The sequence below is a fragment of the Argopecten irradians genome, chromosome 16, assembly GCF_041381155.1.
Source record: "Argopecten irradians isolate NY chromosome 16, Ai_NY, whole genome shotgun sequence".
In the NCBI taxonomy this organism is placed as follows: Eukaryota; Metazoa; Mollusca; class Bivalvia; order Pectinida; family Pectinidae; genus Argopecten; species Argopecten irradians.
This window is the reverse complement of record NC_091149.1, coordinates 5,359,575-5,378,309: the sequence shown is the minus strand read 5'-3', so window position 1 is coordinate 5,378,309 and position 18,735 is coordinate 5,359,575. Positions and strand designations below refer to the sequence as shown.

At 35.9% G+C, this 18,735-nt stretch overlaps 1 protein-coding gene across 23 annotated transcripts in view; it reads right to left on the bottom strand.

Moving 5' to 3' along the window:
- LOC138310935 (tensin-3-like) overlaps positions 1 to 18,735 on the bottom strand; it is a 329,375-nt gene that overhangs the window by 107,433 nt on the left and 203,207 nt on the right. Inside the window, exon 1 of one of the 23 annotated variants that reach the window (XM_069252288.1) lies at positions 16,378 to 17,027. The exons of 20 other annotated variants lie outside the window; for them this stretch is intronic. In XM_069252288.1, coding sequence (XP_069108389.1) covers positions 16,378 to 16,431 — 54 coding nt within the window. In that variant the 5' untranslated portion in view covers positions 16,432 to 17,027. Of the gene's footprint in view, positions 1 to 6,525; positions 6,692 to 10,662; positions 10,847 to 16,377; positions 17,028 to 18,735 lie in introns of those variants that run through there. 2 more of the 23 variants (XM_069252290.1, XM_069252293.1) reach the window with 2 other exon arrangements.

Here is an 18,735-nt window from a genome sequence, read left to right as displayed (position 1 = left end):
AAAATCCTTTACCTTTCTGCCCAACATTAACCCCTTTTGCCTTTTCAGTTAAATTGCAACTCCACGCCCTCTTTGTCCAACAGTAACCTATGTCAAAGCCCTGTCCTTTCTGTCCCATTGTAGCTCCCTACCCTGCCTGGCAGATAGCAACCCCTTTCTCTCTCTAGCCCCTTAACCTCTCTGTCCCATAGAAACCTCAACCCTCTTGGTTCCTCTTGACCCCAGAGTTATCTGTCATTTCTGACCAACAGCAATCCCTTGTCCTATTTGTCCATTACTAGCAACCCCCTGCCCTGTCTGACCTACAGCAACACCAATTTTTCCTCTATGTCCCATAGTAAATGTCCCATAGTAACTCTGTCAGCAACCCCTTTACATTGTCCCATAGCAACCCCTACCATCTTGATCCAATAAACTCTCAGTCCTCTCTTTCCCACATTAACCCTCCTTCCTCACAATTGCACCATTGCAACCCCCTCCGATCCTTCTCTGAACCAATGCATTATCCTTCTCTACTAGACATAACAAACCACCTTCATATAGAATGCATCCAAAACAATTATTCCTCTCACTATTCCATGTTAAGTGTTTTCCTTTCTTCTTTCTATTCAATGATACCCTTTGCCCTCTTTCTATCAATCCTTGTCCTCATGAAACCCCTCCCTTTCCCAGCCCTTACAGTGTCACTTATCACCTTTCTATCTTCAATGCAACTCCCTTCCTTTCACCTCATGTAACTTAACCCATTCAACCCTTGTAGACACATTTAGATTCTTCCAATTCAAAAGCTGGAATAGTCCATTTTGGAATTTGAGGGGCGAATGAATTAACTAAAACCCTACAAACCACAATACTTCAAACAGATCATAACTCACAGCAAGATCGACAAACATCTTTTATACAGGAAGCTCATTGATGTCTTTTTCAGTACCGTGAACATGTTAATAAATATAAATACATACATAAAAGACAAGTATAATCAACACCAATATCTCCTGAACATTTCCCAATACATAATTAATCTTCCATTTGCATATTATATGTGTGACAGTATATGTGTACCTTATCTGAACATCTACCTTTTCCACACAGTGCAAGGAGGATGTAGGATATTTTTGAACTTATGTTTTCGCTCTGTGATGAGAAATTAAAACTTACATACCAGCGAGACCTGCCTTAGTGACCACCTCTATACAAAGACCACCTACTTATAAATAAGACCACTTTCTATTGATCCAAAATTGCCAGTCTTTAACACATTTAAAAGGCCTCCTAGTTATTAAGACCATTTTCACTTTATTATTAAAACATGTTTGATTGTAGATATGAAATTGTTTGGAATTGAAATCAAAATTGAAAAGAAGAAAGAAAGAAAAATTATCAACAACAAAATATGTGTATTTTGTTCTATCTGTCAAAACTTCATAAGTTATATATCACATCAAATTTTAGACAGATTACTATAAAAATCTGGTGACAGCTGTTCATAAAGATGCCTTATGGGATAAGGACTGATGTGTCATGATCTGTGATTGGCTATCATAGATGTTTTCTTGTCTCTGATTGGCTACTCAGACATATGTGATTTTTTGGTTCAACAGAGGCCAATAACTGGAGATTTACTGTGGAGGCTTACTGTAAAATCCGGAAAAGGACTCGGAATCAATATCAGTCTGTACTAACATAAAGACATCAAAAGATTGCATCATATATGGCTACAATACAGGTTACCATGGTGACATTTAAGTTAAGTTCAAGGCCATTGACTTAATTAACAGTCATGATTTTGTTATACATGTATAGCTACAATACAGGTAACCATGCTGAGATTTAAATTAAGTTCAAGGCCATTGACTTTATTAACAGTCATGATTTTGTTATATAGCTACAATACAGGTAACCAATTTTGTTAAAACTCTTTGATCTTGCAACATTTACAAACACAATTCAACTAAAAGAACATTTTAAACTTAGGATTTATAGATGAAGAAAAAGAAAATTCCTACCACAGATTTGACAGTAATTTGCACAATGTATAAAGATAACAGGGAAAAGATGGAATCCCTTGTTCAAGGTCAATTTGTATAGGTGATCAGGTTCAGGTGATCAGGTTCAAATTCAATGTAAATTTCATAATACATGATTGCGTTGAATGTTTCAATGGTTGTTAATTTCAATGTCATGTGCACTATCAAAAGATGCAAAACACAGAAGGCTATATATTAAAGGCCAAAATAAAAGGTCATGAACAAGGTTAAAGGTCATGTCCACAGGACAAAGGTCAATATCATAGTCAAGTACCAAGAGGTATTCACAAAATATATATAGAATCGTACAATATTTGATGATACAGTCTTATCGCCAGGGAACAACTCTTCTGAACAAAAATTTTAAAATTTCAGAAGTACACTGTTGACTTTTACGAAAGAAAACACAAACTCCTACAAAAGGTGTCACCCTCCATATCTATCCCCACGAAAACTTTGGCTCCTGGCAAGTACACCACTTTGTAGATACTCATACTTACTGTGAGGGTGTAATTGTTTAGGAGTGTCAAGTACTTGTTGCTTCAGGACTCTTCAGTGATGTCACAATTCCGACGTAACCAAATAAAGTCACAATTTAAACGTATAACCAAATAACCACACTACTCCAACATAACTGAATTTCCACGTCTTTTTGCCCTTATAACATCGTAATAATCCAGAATTGAGAATTTCACAGGCGGAGTAAAATTTCACGGGACTGTATATATGGTGACATTGGTTACAACATCAGGGCCCATGAATGTCCCCGAGGCATTTTACTTTTCCCACGTAAAACCACAATCTGTGTTAGAATATCAGACTTGATAAAAAGTGTCTGGTCGTATGAATGCCATTCAAAGTATGGGTGATGTCCCTAAATCTGGCGAGCCCTTCAGATACATATCACTAGCATAGTGATCGACTCGATGTGACAAGAATTTTATATCATTATGCATGTATCCCATAGCGTAATGTGTGAAGCTAGCAACCCATATTTCATATACTCTGCACTGACACACATGAGAGATTTTAGTTTTGAAGTTTTTTTTATCATCACCATACTTTTCTTACCTGTGAGATATTAAAGTTATATGACAACATTGTTAAGGCTGAGACTATTCCAAAGCAACCTGTCGGAATTTTCTTCTCCTAATTTTTAATTTATATCTGAATTATTTACCGGAGTTAAAAGTAAACTTTATCAAAATGCACAGCAGGAACACCTGTCAAGAGAGTGTACGACCCTGGTGGCAGCTAGCTAGTCCAGATTATTGCTGAAATCTTTATTGTAATATCACATAAAAAATTCCTAGGGCACCAATTAAATCATTTTCATTAATAAAAGATTACACTTTTACTTTTTTGGGGGGGAAAAACCAGTCTTAATTTTATGTAGTTCATAGTTGCATTATTTCTGTTTATGAGAATCATTGTTAGCAAATTACCCATTCCTTCACTTTAGAAAACATCATCTATAGATCTATTTGTATCCAGTTCAAACTTATTTCATCGATATTAAGCTTCATTTCATCATTGTTTTTTCCACATTGAGCTAAATCTTTTACACAATAAAGCTTATTTTTTGTTTATTTCATCTATACCATGCTGAATTGGTTGCCTTCCTCAAAGTCTTCTTATTAAGATTCATTCAACATTTCCTTAGTGACTTTATTTATGCTTACAAAAATCATTTGAGCATTACTCATCCGAAAACTATTATTATAAATTATACAGGACAGTTCATTAATATCTGAAGGACAAAAATAAAATTTAACTGAGCCAAGAATCAACTTTCTTGATTTTGCTGAATCATTCAACAAAACATCACTGTTTGTGTGTTTTTTAAAACAGACAATAAATTCTTGTTCACATCATTATCTCATTTCCATTTATAATTGATGAAGATAGAAGAGATATCACAGCACTTTGTCAAGTCTAAGTGGGGCACATCAGGTCAGAAGTCAGAAGTCATCTCAGGTCAGAGGTCAAACAGGCAGAGTTTATATGCAGCAATTAGGGGTCAATTATTTTAATGCTTCTTTCTTCTTCAATGAATTAATAAATATTGGCCTGGCCCCGATTTCTCGAATCAAAAGTGCAGACTTAAGTCAAAACTTAAGTTTTTCCCTTATGTAACTGCTATTGCAATTCATGACTTAAGTTAGTTTTTGACTTAAGTTTGCCAATCCAAACACTTGTTTTGAAAGATAAAAGCAAGAGAGTTAAAGCAATTATATTTATTAAAACAAGAATTACACATATTTTCTCATATGATAATGTGTGTACTGCACCTATATCACCTATTGGAAACCTGTTGAAAAACAGCACTTGTCTGACAAGTTGTAGGTGAATTTGAACTCTATTAATTATACATATTTGCTGATATAGCTATTGGAAACCAGTCGCAAAACATGTTCTAGATGAATTTGAACTTGAATCAATCTGACACCCGCCCCCACTACCACTCTATGGTTAGTCACTGATGAGATTGTTATACTTAACACCTGTGTCATCAGGGGGGAGTATGTGTGGGAGGGAGAAATTAGTCAGAAACTGTTTCTCATCCAAAAAACACATAGCATATCTATCAGTAGTTCAAGCTGACTTTGAATAAATTGCAGAAATTATGTTGTAACAGAAAACTTCATCAATGCTTACCTATAGCTTCTGACTTCTGATTTTTTTATTTTTTTTTTAAATTTTTTTTTTTATTATTTTTATTTGAACATTGCAAATTGAGGAAGCTAAAAGCTATTGATGCTTGAGACATTAAAGAGAACCAGAGATTTGAAGGAAGGAAAAGAGAAGGAAAAGGAAAAAGAACAGAAAAGCAGCTATTTCTTTCAGTGGGTGAATGTACAGACAAATGTTTATCATCTGATATAGACTGTACAAGTTGGTAATTAGTGTGTAATTAGTGCAGCTCCTACAACTGGTCTTCATCTTCTGAGTCTACACAGGAGAGGGGGAGAGGAGGAGGGGGAGGGGGAGGGGAAGAGAGGAGGGGAAGGGGGGAGGGGTATAGATGGGGTGGTAAAAAGGGGCTTTGCTTCAGGGAGGGGAGAGGGAGTTGGAGGGATGGAAATGGAGGATAAAGTTAAGGGAGTTGGTTTAAGGAGAAGGGGTTAAAGGTAAAAGGGGCAGGAATAGAGGTAAGGGACCAAATGTTAAGAAAATAGGGGATAAAGAAACTCCATCCCAAACTGATGATAAAGAAAGGGCAAAAACTAAGAGGATGGATAAAGAGAGGGCCAGAGGAAGATATTTGGGATAAAAAGAAGCCTCAGGCCATGGAAAGGTAGAAATAGATGCTAAGGGGATTAGGGGACAAATAGCTTTCCCCACTTTATGATAAGAGAGGGATAACTAAGATAGTAGGGGAAGAGAAGTAGAAAGGGTTTTGATATGCTAAGGTAGAGGGGTTCAGAAAGGTCAAGTCAGTATATAATAGAAGTAAATGGTAGTTTATATCTTGATAAAATTTATGCAGAATTTGGTCTCCATATGATGCCAGATAAAAAATATTAATGTCTTACAAAATGTTTCACTTTTACATAAAACACCAATGTTCATTCATGTAATCACCACTATTACCCTTAAACATCGTACATAAAACACCTCCACCATGGAGTCGTCACCCCTGGGGGTTTATAGTGAGATGAAAAACGCTCTTAATCATCCGTGTACTTGTTCATAATGTCCAGGTGAGATTTTTACGACTTTTTACGACATTATTGAACAAAATGTTGACATTTTCTACACAAACTTTCCACAAAGGTCCAATGGAATCACATACTAGTCAAACCATGGGGGTGAGATTTATACAATAGAGGGTCATGGCCAAAGGTGTGTCGTGTTCGCACCTGAATGACTTTTATCGTGATGACCACTGACATTAATGGTCAGTGTTGACCAGACTGGACACAGTCTCTAATCTGTCAGTAACACAATACAGTATCATTAAGCAGAAATGACCAATACAATCTGGCTTGACAGAAATTTATATCAGCACTCAAATATTTGAAGAATGTGAGTGAAATTCCGACAAAAATCAAGGTTTACTAAATTAGAGAAAGATTTCTGCTTGAGATTTGTTTCTCTAAAATCGTAGCAAAATATATGTTATGTCATTTCAATGGACAGGGCAGTCTTAAAAGACACAATTAAGACATATCAAAGATGAAAGAATTTTGGCAGTAGATTCAGCGCTAGTAACAAAACATTTCATAACAACAGGTTGTGAAAAAACACCCAAGCTGCGTACCAATTACCCATACCAACATGTGCACGAATCGTTAAGTGTCAAACCCGCCCAAAAAATTTACATGGCTAAATTTTCACATCCTTTCTAATGAAGAACATATAGACAACCAATGAAAAACTTAGAAATATAAGTCGAAGCAATCATTGTATAATCCTATGTTGGTTAGTAATGACGATAACTCACTATAAATACTGGAACGCACAATCTATAGACACTTTCCATATGTTTACCTACCTGTATTAACCTCCCTACATGCTAAGACACACCCAGTCTCAAGTCCCTGGGGGGTGGGGCGCCAACCTTGACCTTGACAAGACTTTAACTGGACCTCGGGTTAAGGATGCAGACCTGAGATTTTTAATCCTAAGACACTGTGTTACAGGAAGTAGATTCACGACTTACTTACGTATGTGTAAACTGATCCGTGTGCTTCTCACACCCTGTACTCGTGTGCGCGTACATGCATGTGTAAGACACACACCCTTCAACCTATCTCTACTAATCATTAGCTGCAGAAACCACACAACAAAACCCCCGAACTCTGCATCAAAGGGATTTATACAAGTAAAAGTGCAGGGATGTAAAAAAAGCTTCAGAAGGGGACTTCAATAGGACCCTAATACCCTTGGGTAGAAATGTGGTAAGGGTTTGTAGCTGCCTGAAAGGGTAGCCATGCTGCGCTTCTCTCTCATCTCACTGTTGAAGAGGATAACTTTATTTGGCGATGACAAATATAGCCGGGAGGATCTCGGCAGTGGTATATCACTAACAGACCCTGTACCACTAGCTCTACCACTCATCTCCAACATATGTAGGCTGGCTACTTTAGTGTGGAAAACGCATGCATTACCTACACATATACCTACCTACCACCATCATCATCACCCCAGGGCCCTGATGGTCAGAGTCCCCAGCAGCCACCTTACACATCAAGGAGATGTTAATATGCATTATGTGTGAAGTTAATGCCCAAGTCATTTGTAGGGCAAAGAGGTCATAGAGTTACTTAGGTTCACATTTGTAAGGCAAAATTGAGTCCTAACAGGGGAAAGTAGATTGAAAGAAATCTAAACAGAAATTTCTCAGTTTTTTTTTTAATTTTTTAATTTTGTGAAGTTTAATCTTCGAAATATGCAAGTAAAACATCCATGTGTTCAATGGACTCTATCTAGGGTCGAAACCAAAACTTTTTATTGATTGTAGTTATTCCCCTTGAGTATACTTTTCTTTAAGACGTTATTTTATCATCCTTTAAATTGTTAAAATCAAGGCAGTTTTTTTAGTTATATCCCCTAGAATAGTATTCTATACAAGAGTTAATCTCCTGTTAGTGTTGATTTCAAGAAATTGTACAAATTTCAAAATTAGTTTTTTTTTACCCTGAGTTATCCCCCTTAGTCATTTCATGATGACAGCACTATACAGACAAGTGTTGCCATTGAAACTGGATTTGTTAAGCAATGCATAGTCATTATCTTTTGTGGGGAAAAATTAGTAGCTTTTTTGCAAATTAGTTCCAGATATATGACATTTTATGGAGCTTTCCTTCAAATTGCAATAAACCATAGGAATGTTATGTAAATACATTCACATCTAAAATTTTATAATGGACTTTTCCATCTTTTGACTGGAATAGTCCAAAAACATCTCTAGGGGATGAATGAATAAAAAATTCAATATAGCATGTGCTGATGACATAATTAATACCTGAAGAACAGGTTAACATACATAAATATATCTTAATTAGGATAGAATGACACCAAAAACAACAATTTCAATCCACGCTTTTCCTTCCTTCTTCCTCCTGTTCAATGTCACCCGACCATAGTATTGTTAAAGAAAATTTCTAGCAGACACAGAAATTTGATAACCAGCTTTTCACGCTATTACTCAATAGATCTCATTAATATCACAAAGAATTTGAGAATCATATGCACTTTATCTCTAAACCTGGAATAAATTTTCGATTTAGTGCCATATTGTTGAATATTTTATCATTAATTCATTCTTAGTGAAACCTCCATGTGATCAAATTTCCTGTTAAACTTTCATGTCATCAGATTTTTCTTGCCTATGTATAATTTTTGGAGGATTTTTTCAACATAGCAAATTCTCTGTCTTTCTGCGTACTGTAATTTGACAACATCGAGGTGCACATTATGTGCATACTTCGTCAACACTTGATATAAACTCTCGTTAAATATTCTCGTCGGTACGCCATCTGACAATCTCAGATCGTAATTCATTTCCAATGACTGACTCCGAAAAGAATAACTTACTAGCACACTATCTCATAAACAATGATAACTTTGATGAAATTATTCATCGCTTTATTTTCGCTCATCTTACCGGTAAAATTGCCATGTTTTACCTGTAATATTGGATGTGCGTACCTGAGATTCTGAAATCAGATATGTAGGTATGTATATACCAGCTTGTTTTTGATTGAAATATAACACAATTTTTGTATCAAGTTTTTAGCAGACGACAACTATTAGACTGTAAGTGACTTGTTTTGAGTCCTGAGATATCGGTCACATGACATTACCTGACAGGACTCTCTAACGATGCATACTAATTAAGAAATCTTTTATCTTGATTAAGATTTGGAAAAGAATCGTATAATATATTACATACAAGCTTTTCCATTTCTGGGCCAGGTTCATTTAAGGCCTTATATATGACAGGTGTAAGAAACAGAACAGACTAACTTACAAGTCTCTAGAATATCAAAATTGTCATCAAAAGTATGCTAGATTATTTTTGTCCTTTTAGACATATCCGATCCTAAATTTCAAACAAGGGGGAGATAATCTAGTACTACAATTCAACAGAGAACTTCAATATCAACAACCTTGGGGCTGCATGTGACCAGTATAGTGGCAAAGGAATACAGAGTACTCAGAGCAAAACCACTGACCTACAGTCAGTATATTGCAACTCCTCTACAGAGTTTCAAACTTGTGACCCCTGGTGGAGGGCTAAAGGTAATATGTGGAGGCATTTATTCCATTCGATGTGTTCTTATCATCTTTTAATTCAGATCAGTATAAATAGAAGCCTTTTTTAAATCTAGAATGACAGAATCAGTTAATTCAGAACCATTATTACCAATTTACCTGAAATAATGATTTTCTAAAGATAGAAAGTTCCTGAGTTCATCAAATCGTGATTCCATCTTTAATTTTATGCATGAGATCCTTCAAGTTCGTTTTGACCTGTACCCAAATTCTGATTGATATGTTGGCAGCTTTCAAACTTGGCTGGACCAGAACTTCCCTGCATACTTTCAGGTTTCTTTTCATAGACAATTAAACAAGAAAATTTGAAATAAACTCAGAAACATGACACCTTAGAGCTACCGTTATGGCCGAAGATGGCAGTTACTACAGTTTGCCAAGTGACTTTTTAATTTATTTTTTATCGTGTTTATATAAACTTCACGTTAGTCACCAAATAACATAAAGTTTGGTCGAGAAACATTTAATACAATGCAAAATATATCACAATCGTAAAGTTAGCGTTTATTTCATTTTTATAAAAGACAGTGAAAAAGAGATTCCACATTCTATAGCCAATGAAATAAGAGAAGAAAAGGGTTAACTAAGAAAATAAACCTTCGCATGAAGGTTCCAAATAAAAATAAGAAGAAAATTAGTCATAAACTACAAAAATAAAATCTGTTTATCCCCAAATTAAATATCAAAAGTTAGGCAATAAAATGTGACCTAGATTTGTCTTTGTTGACTTGGACTATCATCTTTGGGTACTAAAAATACCCTGGAGGAAGGATGGACCTTTAATCATAGGATTCAAATGTTGAGATTTCAGGTCATGTGACTTAGGTAACTCTCCTATTTAGGAGGTGACTCTTATCAGATCAGAAATAGAAAGTAATCCCTTCCCATATTCAATTTGACTACATTTATTTGAGAAGATAGGATTAATTTGTCATTATATACCCCACTCTATAAATAAAACGTTTCTGCTGTTTATAAACTTTTATGGACGATTGTCTTCGAGCTTAATATTAATTAATTGGTATTAATTTCAATATTTCTGAAAATTCTCGTCAGCCAGTCCAGTTCTCATATATATCACAATGTATATATCATTTCCTACAACTGAATTCATTTACATTATTGTATTTGCAAGCATATAAACTCAATTTCGGTTCATGCAGTTGTTCGTATAACATTCTGATTTTTAACAGAATACAACATATCGACATTGTGTTCTCAGAATCAAAGCAAATTTTACTTCAATATTGCAAACAATTAATTTGCTGTCAGAAATCACATTAACACCCTCCTCCCCCCTGTAAAAAAATTATACAAATTATACAGATTTAAATAATTAAAGTGATATTACCATGACGGAGTGACTTCCCAGCTATGTCCGATTTTAATATCCAGGTATACAAAAGAAAATGTGGCTGGAACACAAGGTGATTAGGCTGAAATTCCGTAACGCTGGGATATCAATACACACTTGCACAACAAAGTAAGAATGATAAACTCCAAATTGTCAACCATAAGCAATCTCTCCAATTTGTCCACCGTCTGACTCAGAATTAACTGTGACCGACTAGTTACAGTACAGCCCTCCTTACAATACAGCCCACCGCTGTATCATCTGTGTCTGACTCTTCATAGGTGTGTTTACATCCAGGTAAGTCGTTACCTCCGAGCGGACAGGTAATTTTTTCACTTGTGGCCACAGGGCCACCATCTTCGGTTCATCATTCAGTACACCACAACAAAGGTGAAAGGCCCCACGACTGAAACGTTTGTCATTACACCATGAACTTCACAAATCTCGCCTCACGAAATCAACTTTTATCTCCTCTATACAGAAAACACTATTTTGGAAAAGTGAATGATCGTTTCAAAGAAAATTCGATCCTCATAGCAGCTTCTATGAAGTAAAATGTTGTAGACGGATTATGATATAACCTATGTTTTCTCCTTTTGGTGTCTCAGATTAAGTTCAGTAAATATTCTATCAATTTAAACAATTTTCCCCAATGGACACCCCAAATTTTCAAACAAATTTCTCACTTTTGTACCTGACAATTATATTATATTCAAACAAAATTTCCCCTTTTGTACCCCAGATCATATTTGCTGTAACTTTTTTAACAAAATTTCCCCTCATGTACCCCAGATTTAATGTTTGTAGATCCTTTAAAATAGATTATAACTGTCACATCATATACAGGTGAATGTGATTTTGAATGAAAAAGTGGGGCTGTGATGGCGTCAGAGACAGTAAATGATGGTGGTATAAGGGTCTGAAAACAGCCCCATGGCAGACATACAGGTCATTTGAGATTAAGTAAAAGGGGCCATTGTCGACCCTACAGGTCATGCAGTGTCATGGAAAGAAGGGATCTCTTCAATATAGATTGGAGTTACTGAGGTAAAAAAAAAAGTGAAAAGAGGTCAGAATTCCCCTACAGGGCAATGTCAGCAACAATATTTAAAACATCTGGGTGTCAAAATGACCCAGTAGATGAATTTATTTTTGATAATAATAGAAATGGATAAAAAAGATCAAACGTTTGCTGAAATCTTTGAGATCTATAAGGGATGCTGGAGATCTAGGGACCGACAATTAAGATAAGTCTAAAGATCTCAAACAAAAGTAAATAATGAAGTACTGCATTCCTTAGAAACACACTACAGAATGAGATATATGGGACTGAATGAGATGAACATTATTCACACTGTATGCTTGGTGTTAAAACCCATGATGAGAGCATAAAATATCCTGCCTCTCTAAATCAGACTGGACGTATGATGTAGCTGGACATTGCTGGACAATGATGTGTCATCAAGTGGTTACTCAAACAAGGCTTGACCATTCGCCCACCTGTATCATTTTTTATTTACTCGTTAATTCATCACAACTGAAGAATGACAGAGAGCTCTGATCAAAATCTATGATCTTGCTATAAATTGAGAGCTGAAGTTTGATTTTCTTGAATATCATGTAGTCAAAGTGAGTGATATCCCTATATATATTTCTTCTTGAACTGAGAACCAAAATTTGAATGGCAAAATATCTTTATCAACACCACCTCTGTATAAAGACTTCCTGGCTATAAAGACAATTTCCTCTCAGTCCTTTGGGTAGTCTTTCTAGATAGGTTTGACCTTTGGGTATGTTTGACCCCTGAGTGGTCTTTATTGATATATTTGATCCTTAGGTGGTCATTATAGACAGGTTTGACTCTTGGATGGTCTTTAAATACGGTTTGACTCTTGAGTGATCTTAATAGACAGGTTTTACTCTTGAGTGGTCTTTATAGACAGGTTTGACCCTGGGGTGGTCTTTATAGACAGGTTTGACTTGACTGCAGCTAAATTGAGACCTTCATTTTTTACCCTTTTGATATATATAAAACTGAAATAAGGTTGTAAGTTTTAGCCTACTTACAAAGTATACATGTAGTCTTGGTCTAAGTTAGAGTCCCTACCAGAACTTTTGATGATACAATAGATATAAATAGAAGGTCACATTCCTTCCTCACTGGGCACCCCACTGACCTATAGAGACACTTGAATGACACTAGAAATCAACATTATAAGTAGGAGTACCAAATCAAGATATTTAAATCCCAGTCTGCTCAATATCTCAGATCCATTCTAGGACAAAGATGGGCCTGTATTTGTCCCTATTAAGTACTAACTTTACAGCCCTAGCTAACAGTGTATCCTAAATGTCGAACTTTGGTCTTTGGACCAGTGTCTAGGAGGTTCCATAATTCGTTAGTGGCTCTACAAATTTCAGAAGTGCATGTTCTGAAAAAAGACCCAAATCATTTCCAGAGCAGCATTTTATCCATTATTCTGATAATCTGACTTCAATTTGAATTAATCCAGAAAAAAATAATATATCTATATATATATAAGAAATCAAAACAATAACGACTGACTAGTGAGCGCTTTCGCCCCATTCACTAGTCAGTCGTTATTGCTTTTATTTCTTATAGATTTTGTCCATAAGGATTTTTCTTCAAATTTATTATGTATGTATATATAATGACTGCAACTGATTTCTGTATTTGATATTCAGGTAGGTTTGTACTAGCTGCAACATGAGAACACGATATAAAATGACCCTTGTTTTGAAGGAGTTGATAAACCAAGCATATGAAATATGAATCAATTTCATTATTTTTTTGTACTTTTTTTTAAAAAGTTTGCGGTTGTAAATGCATACCCTAGTACCACAGTTCAGAGATTATGATGTTGATCCAAATTCTTATATAAAAGACTCCACCTAGCAGTGACACAGCATTAAAACCGCAGTCTTTTAAAAATATTCCTTCCCCTGCCAAGGTGAGCTCAAAAATAGACTAAATTTCTTCCACTGGCGCAACAAGTAGCGCCAGAAAACTTCTAAACGGAATTAGACTAGAATTCTTCTACCTGTGTTACAAGTCTCCTCTTCGGAGCGTGTAAACGAATTTACAGGTAAATACTGAGGGAAGCGGTTACAGGTGTCAACAGAATTCATTGCTGGTCGACTTTATCGGTGGTCAAATCTGAAAACTTTGGCTTTGAGTCTCGTTATGATCACAATGTGCTGTCGATAACATCTACAATATCTCTAAGACCACTTTATTAAATCTGTTCACATTTCATTGTGGTTAAATACCTGTAAATTGGTTTCCTTTATACACTTGTTAAGACTGACCAGTTCGTGATTGTAGGTTTCAGTAAGGAATTTTAATACAGCACACATGTGAAGGATTGAGGTTTCCAAAAAAAAGAAAATCAAAATCACTACAATGTTTTGCACACATAGGAAACCTAAGGGGAGAGAGATGGAAACTCTTCATTGGCACAGATTTGAGGAGCTGAAGTGGGGAGGGGCCGAGATTGGGAGGGGCTAGCTGGTATGTGTTGGTTGTGAAAAGAGGCTAATGAGTGATGAAGGAAAGATGTAGATACAGAGAAAATTAAGGGGCAATTAGCAGGGAGTGAGAGAGGGAAGAGGACACAAAAGATGTAAGTGTAGAGGAGAGATGGGCAATGAGCAGGGACTGAGAGAAGGAAAAAGACAAACAAGATGTAGGTTATAATAGAGGAAAATGGAGGGATGTGCAAAGAGTGAAAGAAGGAAGAAGACACACAAGATGTAGGTAAAGAGGAGAGAGGGGAGATGAGCAAAGAGTGAGAGAAGGAAGAAGACACAAGATGTAGAATAGAGGAGAGAAGAATGATAAGCTGGGGATGAGAAAAGGGAGATAAGCAACAAGCAACAAGTGCAGAGAGGATAAAATAAAGAAGATCGTGGGTTAAATGGAACAGTAATTTATAGAGGGAGGTGTAAAAATGTTTTAATTAACAATACACAGTTATCAGATACACACTTAACCATTGTGATATTTAAGAATTGACATATACTGTTTCTGTAGCTTGTAACAGCAAGAAGCAGTACAAAAATAAACTTGTTCATCATGGCTGATAATTGTTTTTCTTGTTTTTCCTGACAAACAAATTACACTTTTTTTCTTGTTTTCTCATTAGCTAATTACCCTATCTTCTTCATTCTCTGCTCGTTTGCCAGTGTTTGGTGCATTAAAAACTCAGCTGTTCTGCCTTCACAGATCTCAGGCAGGATCTCCCCATCATCCACTGGTTCTTAAGTCCATGCTAATTAAGAAGCATGGTGTTTTGTTAGGGGCAGACAATATTGTCTGTTCCTTTAGTTTTTACTCTGTGGTATAACATAATGTATTGCATTGATACAAGAATTAACAATGCCTAGTGCAGCTATTCCTGGTTTCTGATTCCATTGGAAAGTCTGTTAACAACCCTCATGGGAATCCAAACCTTGGTTTTCAAATAGATTATAGACTCATTTTTTTATTATTAAAAAAATAATTCACATATAAATCAAAATTTTGGTTTCTGACTTGACAAGTAAAACACAATCTTGGTTTCTGACTTGACAAGTAAACCACAACTTTGGTTGCTGACTTGACAAGTGAGTGACAATCTTGGTTTCTGACTTGACAAGTAAAACACAATCTTGGTTTCTGACTTGACAAGTAAAACACAATCTTGGTTTCTGACTTGACAAGTAAAACACAATCTTGGTTTCTGACTACAATTGACAATTAGGTTTAACACACAATCTTGGTTTCTGACAATGCACATCTTGTTCTGACTGGTAAACCACAATCTTGGTTTCTGACTTGACAAGTAAAATACAATCTTGGTTTCTGATTTGACAATTGAACCACAATCTAGGTTTCTGACTTGACAATTGAACCACAATCTAGGTTGCTGACTTGACAAGTGACCAATAACCTTAGATTTTGGCTTGATAAATGAACTACAATCTTGGTTTCTGATTTGGCAGGCAAAAACCACAGCTTGGTTTTTCTGACTCAGAACCTTAAATTGACTTCAGCTTGACAACTGAATTTCACAACCTCCAGATATCTGACATGTGAAAAGCCCGATTTGACATGTGAATCACTGGGTTGGTTTCTCATTTGACATGTAAATTTATTTATAATATACCTGTACCTGTGTACCTGCATTTATACATGTACACGTGTATATAGACATACCTGTCCAATATAGATAACAAGCATCCTATAACTTAACCCCTAGTCTGAGATCTACACACCTGAGCCAATTTCTATTGTTCTATTACGTAACAACAGATAGTATATACTGTTCCATATACTAGTAACCTAATACTGATTTCTGTATTCTAGTACAGAGTAAAATATAGCATAAATATGGATTCTTGTTAACATATGTCTCACCTGCATAAAATACAGGTGTTATATCACCTGTGAAATATACAGGTGAGTGGTACAGGTATGATGCACATTTGAGATACATAGGTGCAATACACAGATGAACATGAGATATGCATGTATACATAAATGAATATTGCATCAGATGTTTCCTCTTAATAAGACACCAGTTTTATTAAGTTTTTACCTGCTGAATAATCTAACAACTTGGATAACATCGTTCATACAAATACACAATACAATGAATAACAAATTTTAACGACCAAAACACACCTGTGATATTTACACCTTTGACCCACCTTTTCTTGTTCTTTCTTTGCCTTCTTCCCCCCACAGGAGAAACATCCCGCCATGTCAGGGGGGTGTGATCCTCCGTGACCTCTGACCTTTCCCCGAGGTGATCCCTACACTGGGCGCCTCTGCCCCTCCCTGTGGCTTACACACAGCCTTCTACACCGGCTCCTATACACTGTACATCCGTTAGGAGAATTTTGTTTCAGGCTTCGCTAATTTTCCTCTAACTAATTCCACCTGTGTTATAACTCTCACATCCAAACCCGAAAACCTAAACATGAAAACACTTGGTAACAATTTCCATCCAGCTGTAAATTTCTTCCAGGTAAAATTTTTTTTCGGAGACTTGACCTCGTTAACACCTTCCGTATACCTTAGCCAGGTATGCCCGAGTCATTTTGTATATCGTTAATTTAGTAATAGATCCACATACAAACCACAGTGTTTACATTCTGTACACAAATCCACAGAAAAAAATCTCAACTTTCCATGATCATCAAGCTCAAAGCGATTCTTGTGTACTTTAGTTGCCGTGACACAAACAGGGAATGATTTGAAGTAAACCAGGGGTAGATATTATTGAAAATCTCCGTTTACCGAGGTACCCAGGTACACCGTTTAGGGGACACCGGCCAAGGTGACACAAGAAAGGACGCCGTGGGACACAATCCCACCGCCGACACCAATTCTGATCAGCTGAATATTCCACACACTAACACATGCATCAATCAATGTTGGAAATGTGGAAAGATAATTATTTTTATCTGCATCTCTGACATGACATCTTGTAATACTACCATCAGTTACAACAGGATACAGGGATATGTAGAACAATACCTGTATCGTTACCTGTCCCAATGTCGTTATCTCACCTGCCCTACAGGTAAAACAGAGCCTACCTTAACGGTAACACTCTCTCTCCCTATCTATCTGGGAAACTCAAACGCAAAAATCAATAGCAAGTGACAAATCAATTATTGATTTTATTATCAAAATAATTCAACGTTTACCCCCAATGGGGCCTAAACACCTTTTCTAGGTCACACACTAATTACAATATTATGCGACAGGTACGCTCACTATCGGTACACTTTTGAATGTTATATAGCTACACAGGTATGCCTAATGTAATCCACAGGTATAAGGCCAGTCTCTTATCTTAGTTAAATATGATACAACGAATGTTAGGATATATAAGCTATCTTCGGCGCCCTATACTTAATTATCGTCAGCAGAACAATCTTTGATCTTGCTTACTTTATGCATAAATTTCTCCCACACACCCTAGCTTTGAATTTATAATACTTATTACATATGTCAGTATTTTCCCCTTTAATAATCTTAGTAAATCTAGCAAGATACATGCAATCTACAGAGAGAAATGTCAGCCCAGCAGGAAAGTTCAACAGAAGTGTACAAGTTATCTCCCTTGGCTTGTGAAAAATTCCTCTCCTCAGATGTGTACACATAAAAAGAACAAATATAGTTTCTTTTTAAGCTAGAATTCAAATTTTATTAAGTAAATTAACAAATCTTATCATGTTTTCTTTTATGAATGATCATCAATCATAATATCTCTGTTCTTTAAACATTATCATCATAAAATATTGCACCTATAAACAGCTTTTAACTTAATCAAAATATAAATGCACTTTCACAAAATAAAACAGATGAATCACAAAAGATTTCAGAAAAAAAAAAAGAAAAAGAAAAAAATCAAATATCAAAATAGATGATTTATTCCCCCTCCCCCCTCTCCCCTTTGATAAGTTTTCCTATTCAAGCCTATATCTATTGGTGGAAAATGAGTTGTCTAATTTTGAAGATCTGGATTGCCGATAGGGCTGGCTAACAGAACCGCTTTAAAATGTTAAACAGTTTTATTTAAACACTGAAACTGATAGCAGGTTGTTCTGAAGTTGTTTTTGCAGTCTTATGCTGATACGCTCAAATGCATGACATGTTAAATCTGAATTTTATTGTTCAAATGGCTACAGTAATTTTGGATAGGGATCTGTTCCACTTTCCTGTGCAGGTTCAGAACTGACATTTTAGTACCAGCTTTAGTGTAGTACCTCTGAATAAATCTATATACAATCTGTATTATCTAATACCTCCATTCAATTACGGAAAGTAGCTCTTTACAGAGAGAAAGGGGTCGTTAATTACTCTGAGTCATGCAGACTCTTGCATCAATTCCAGACAGTTGTATAAATATAAAGCTTTTGGACAGGAGAGATTCCTCTTAAGATCGCACCCATCCATTATGTAAGGTAAAAATAGATTCTGTACCGTTTTCGAGGAGTGGAATCTATCCCAAATGCTTGTAAAAATCGACGGAAAACACTTGTGAAATATTTCAA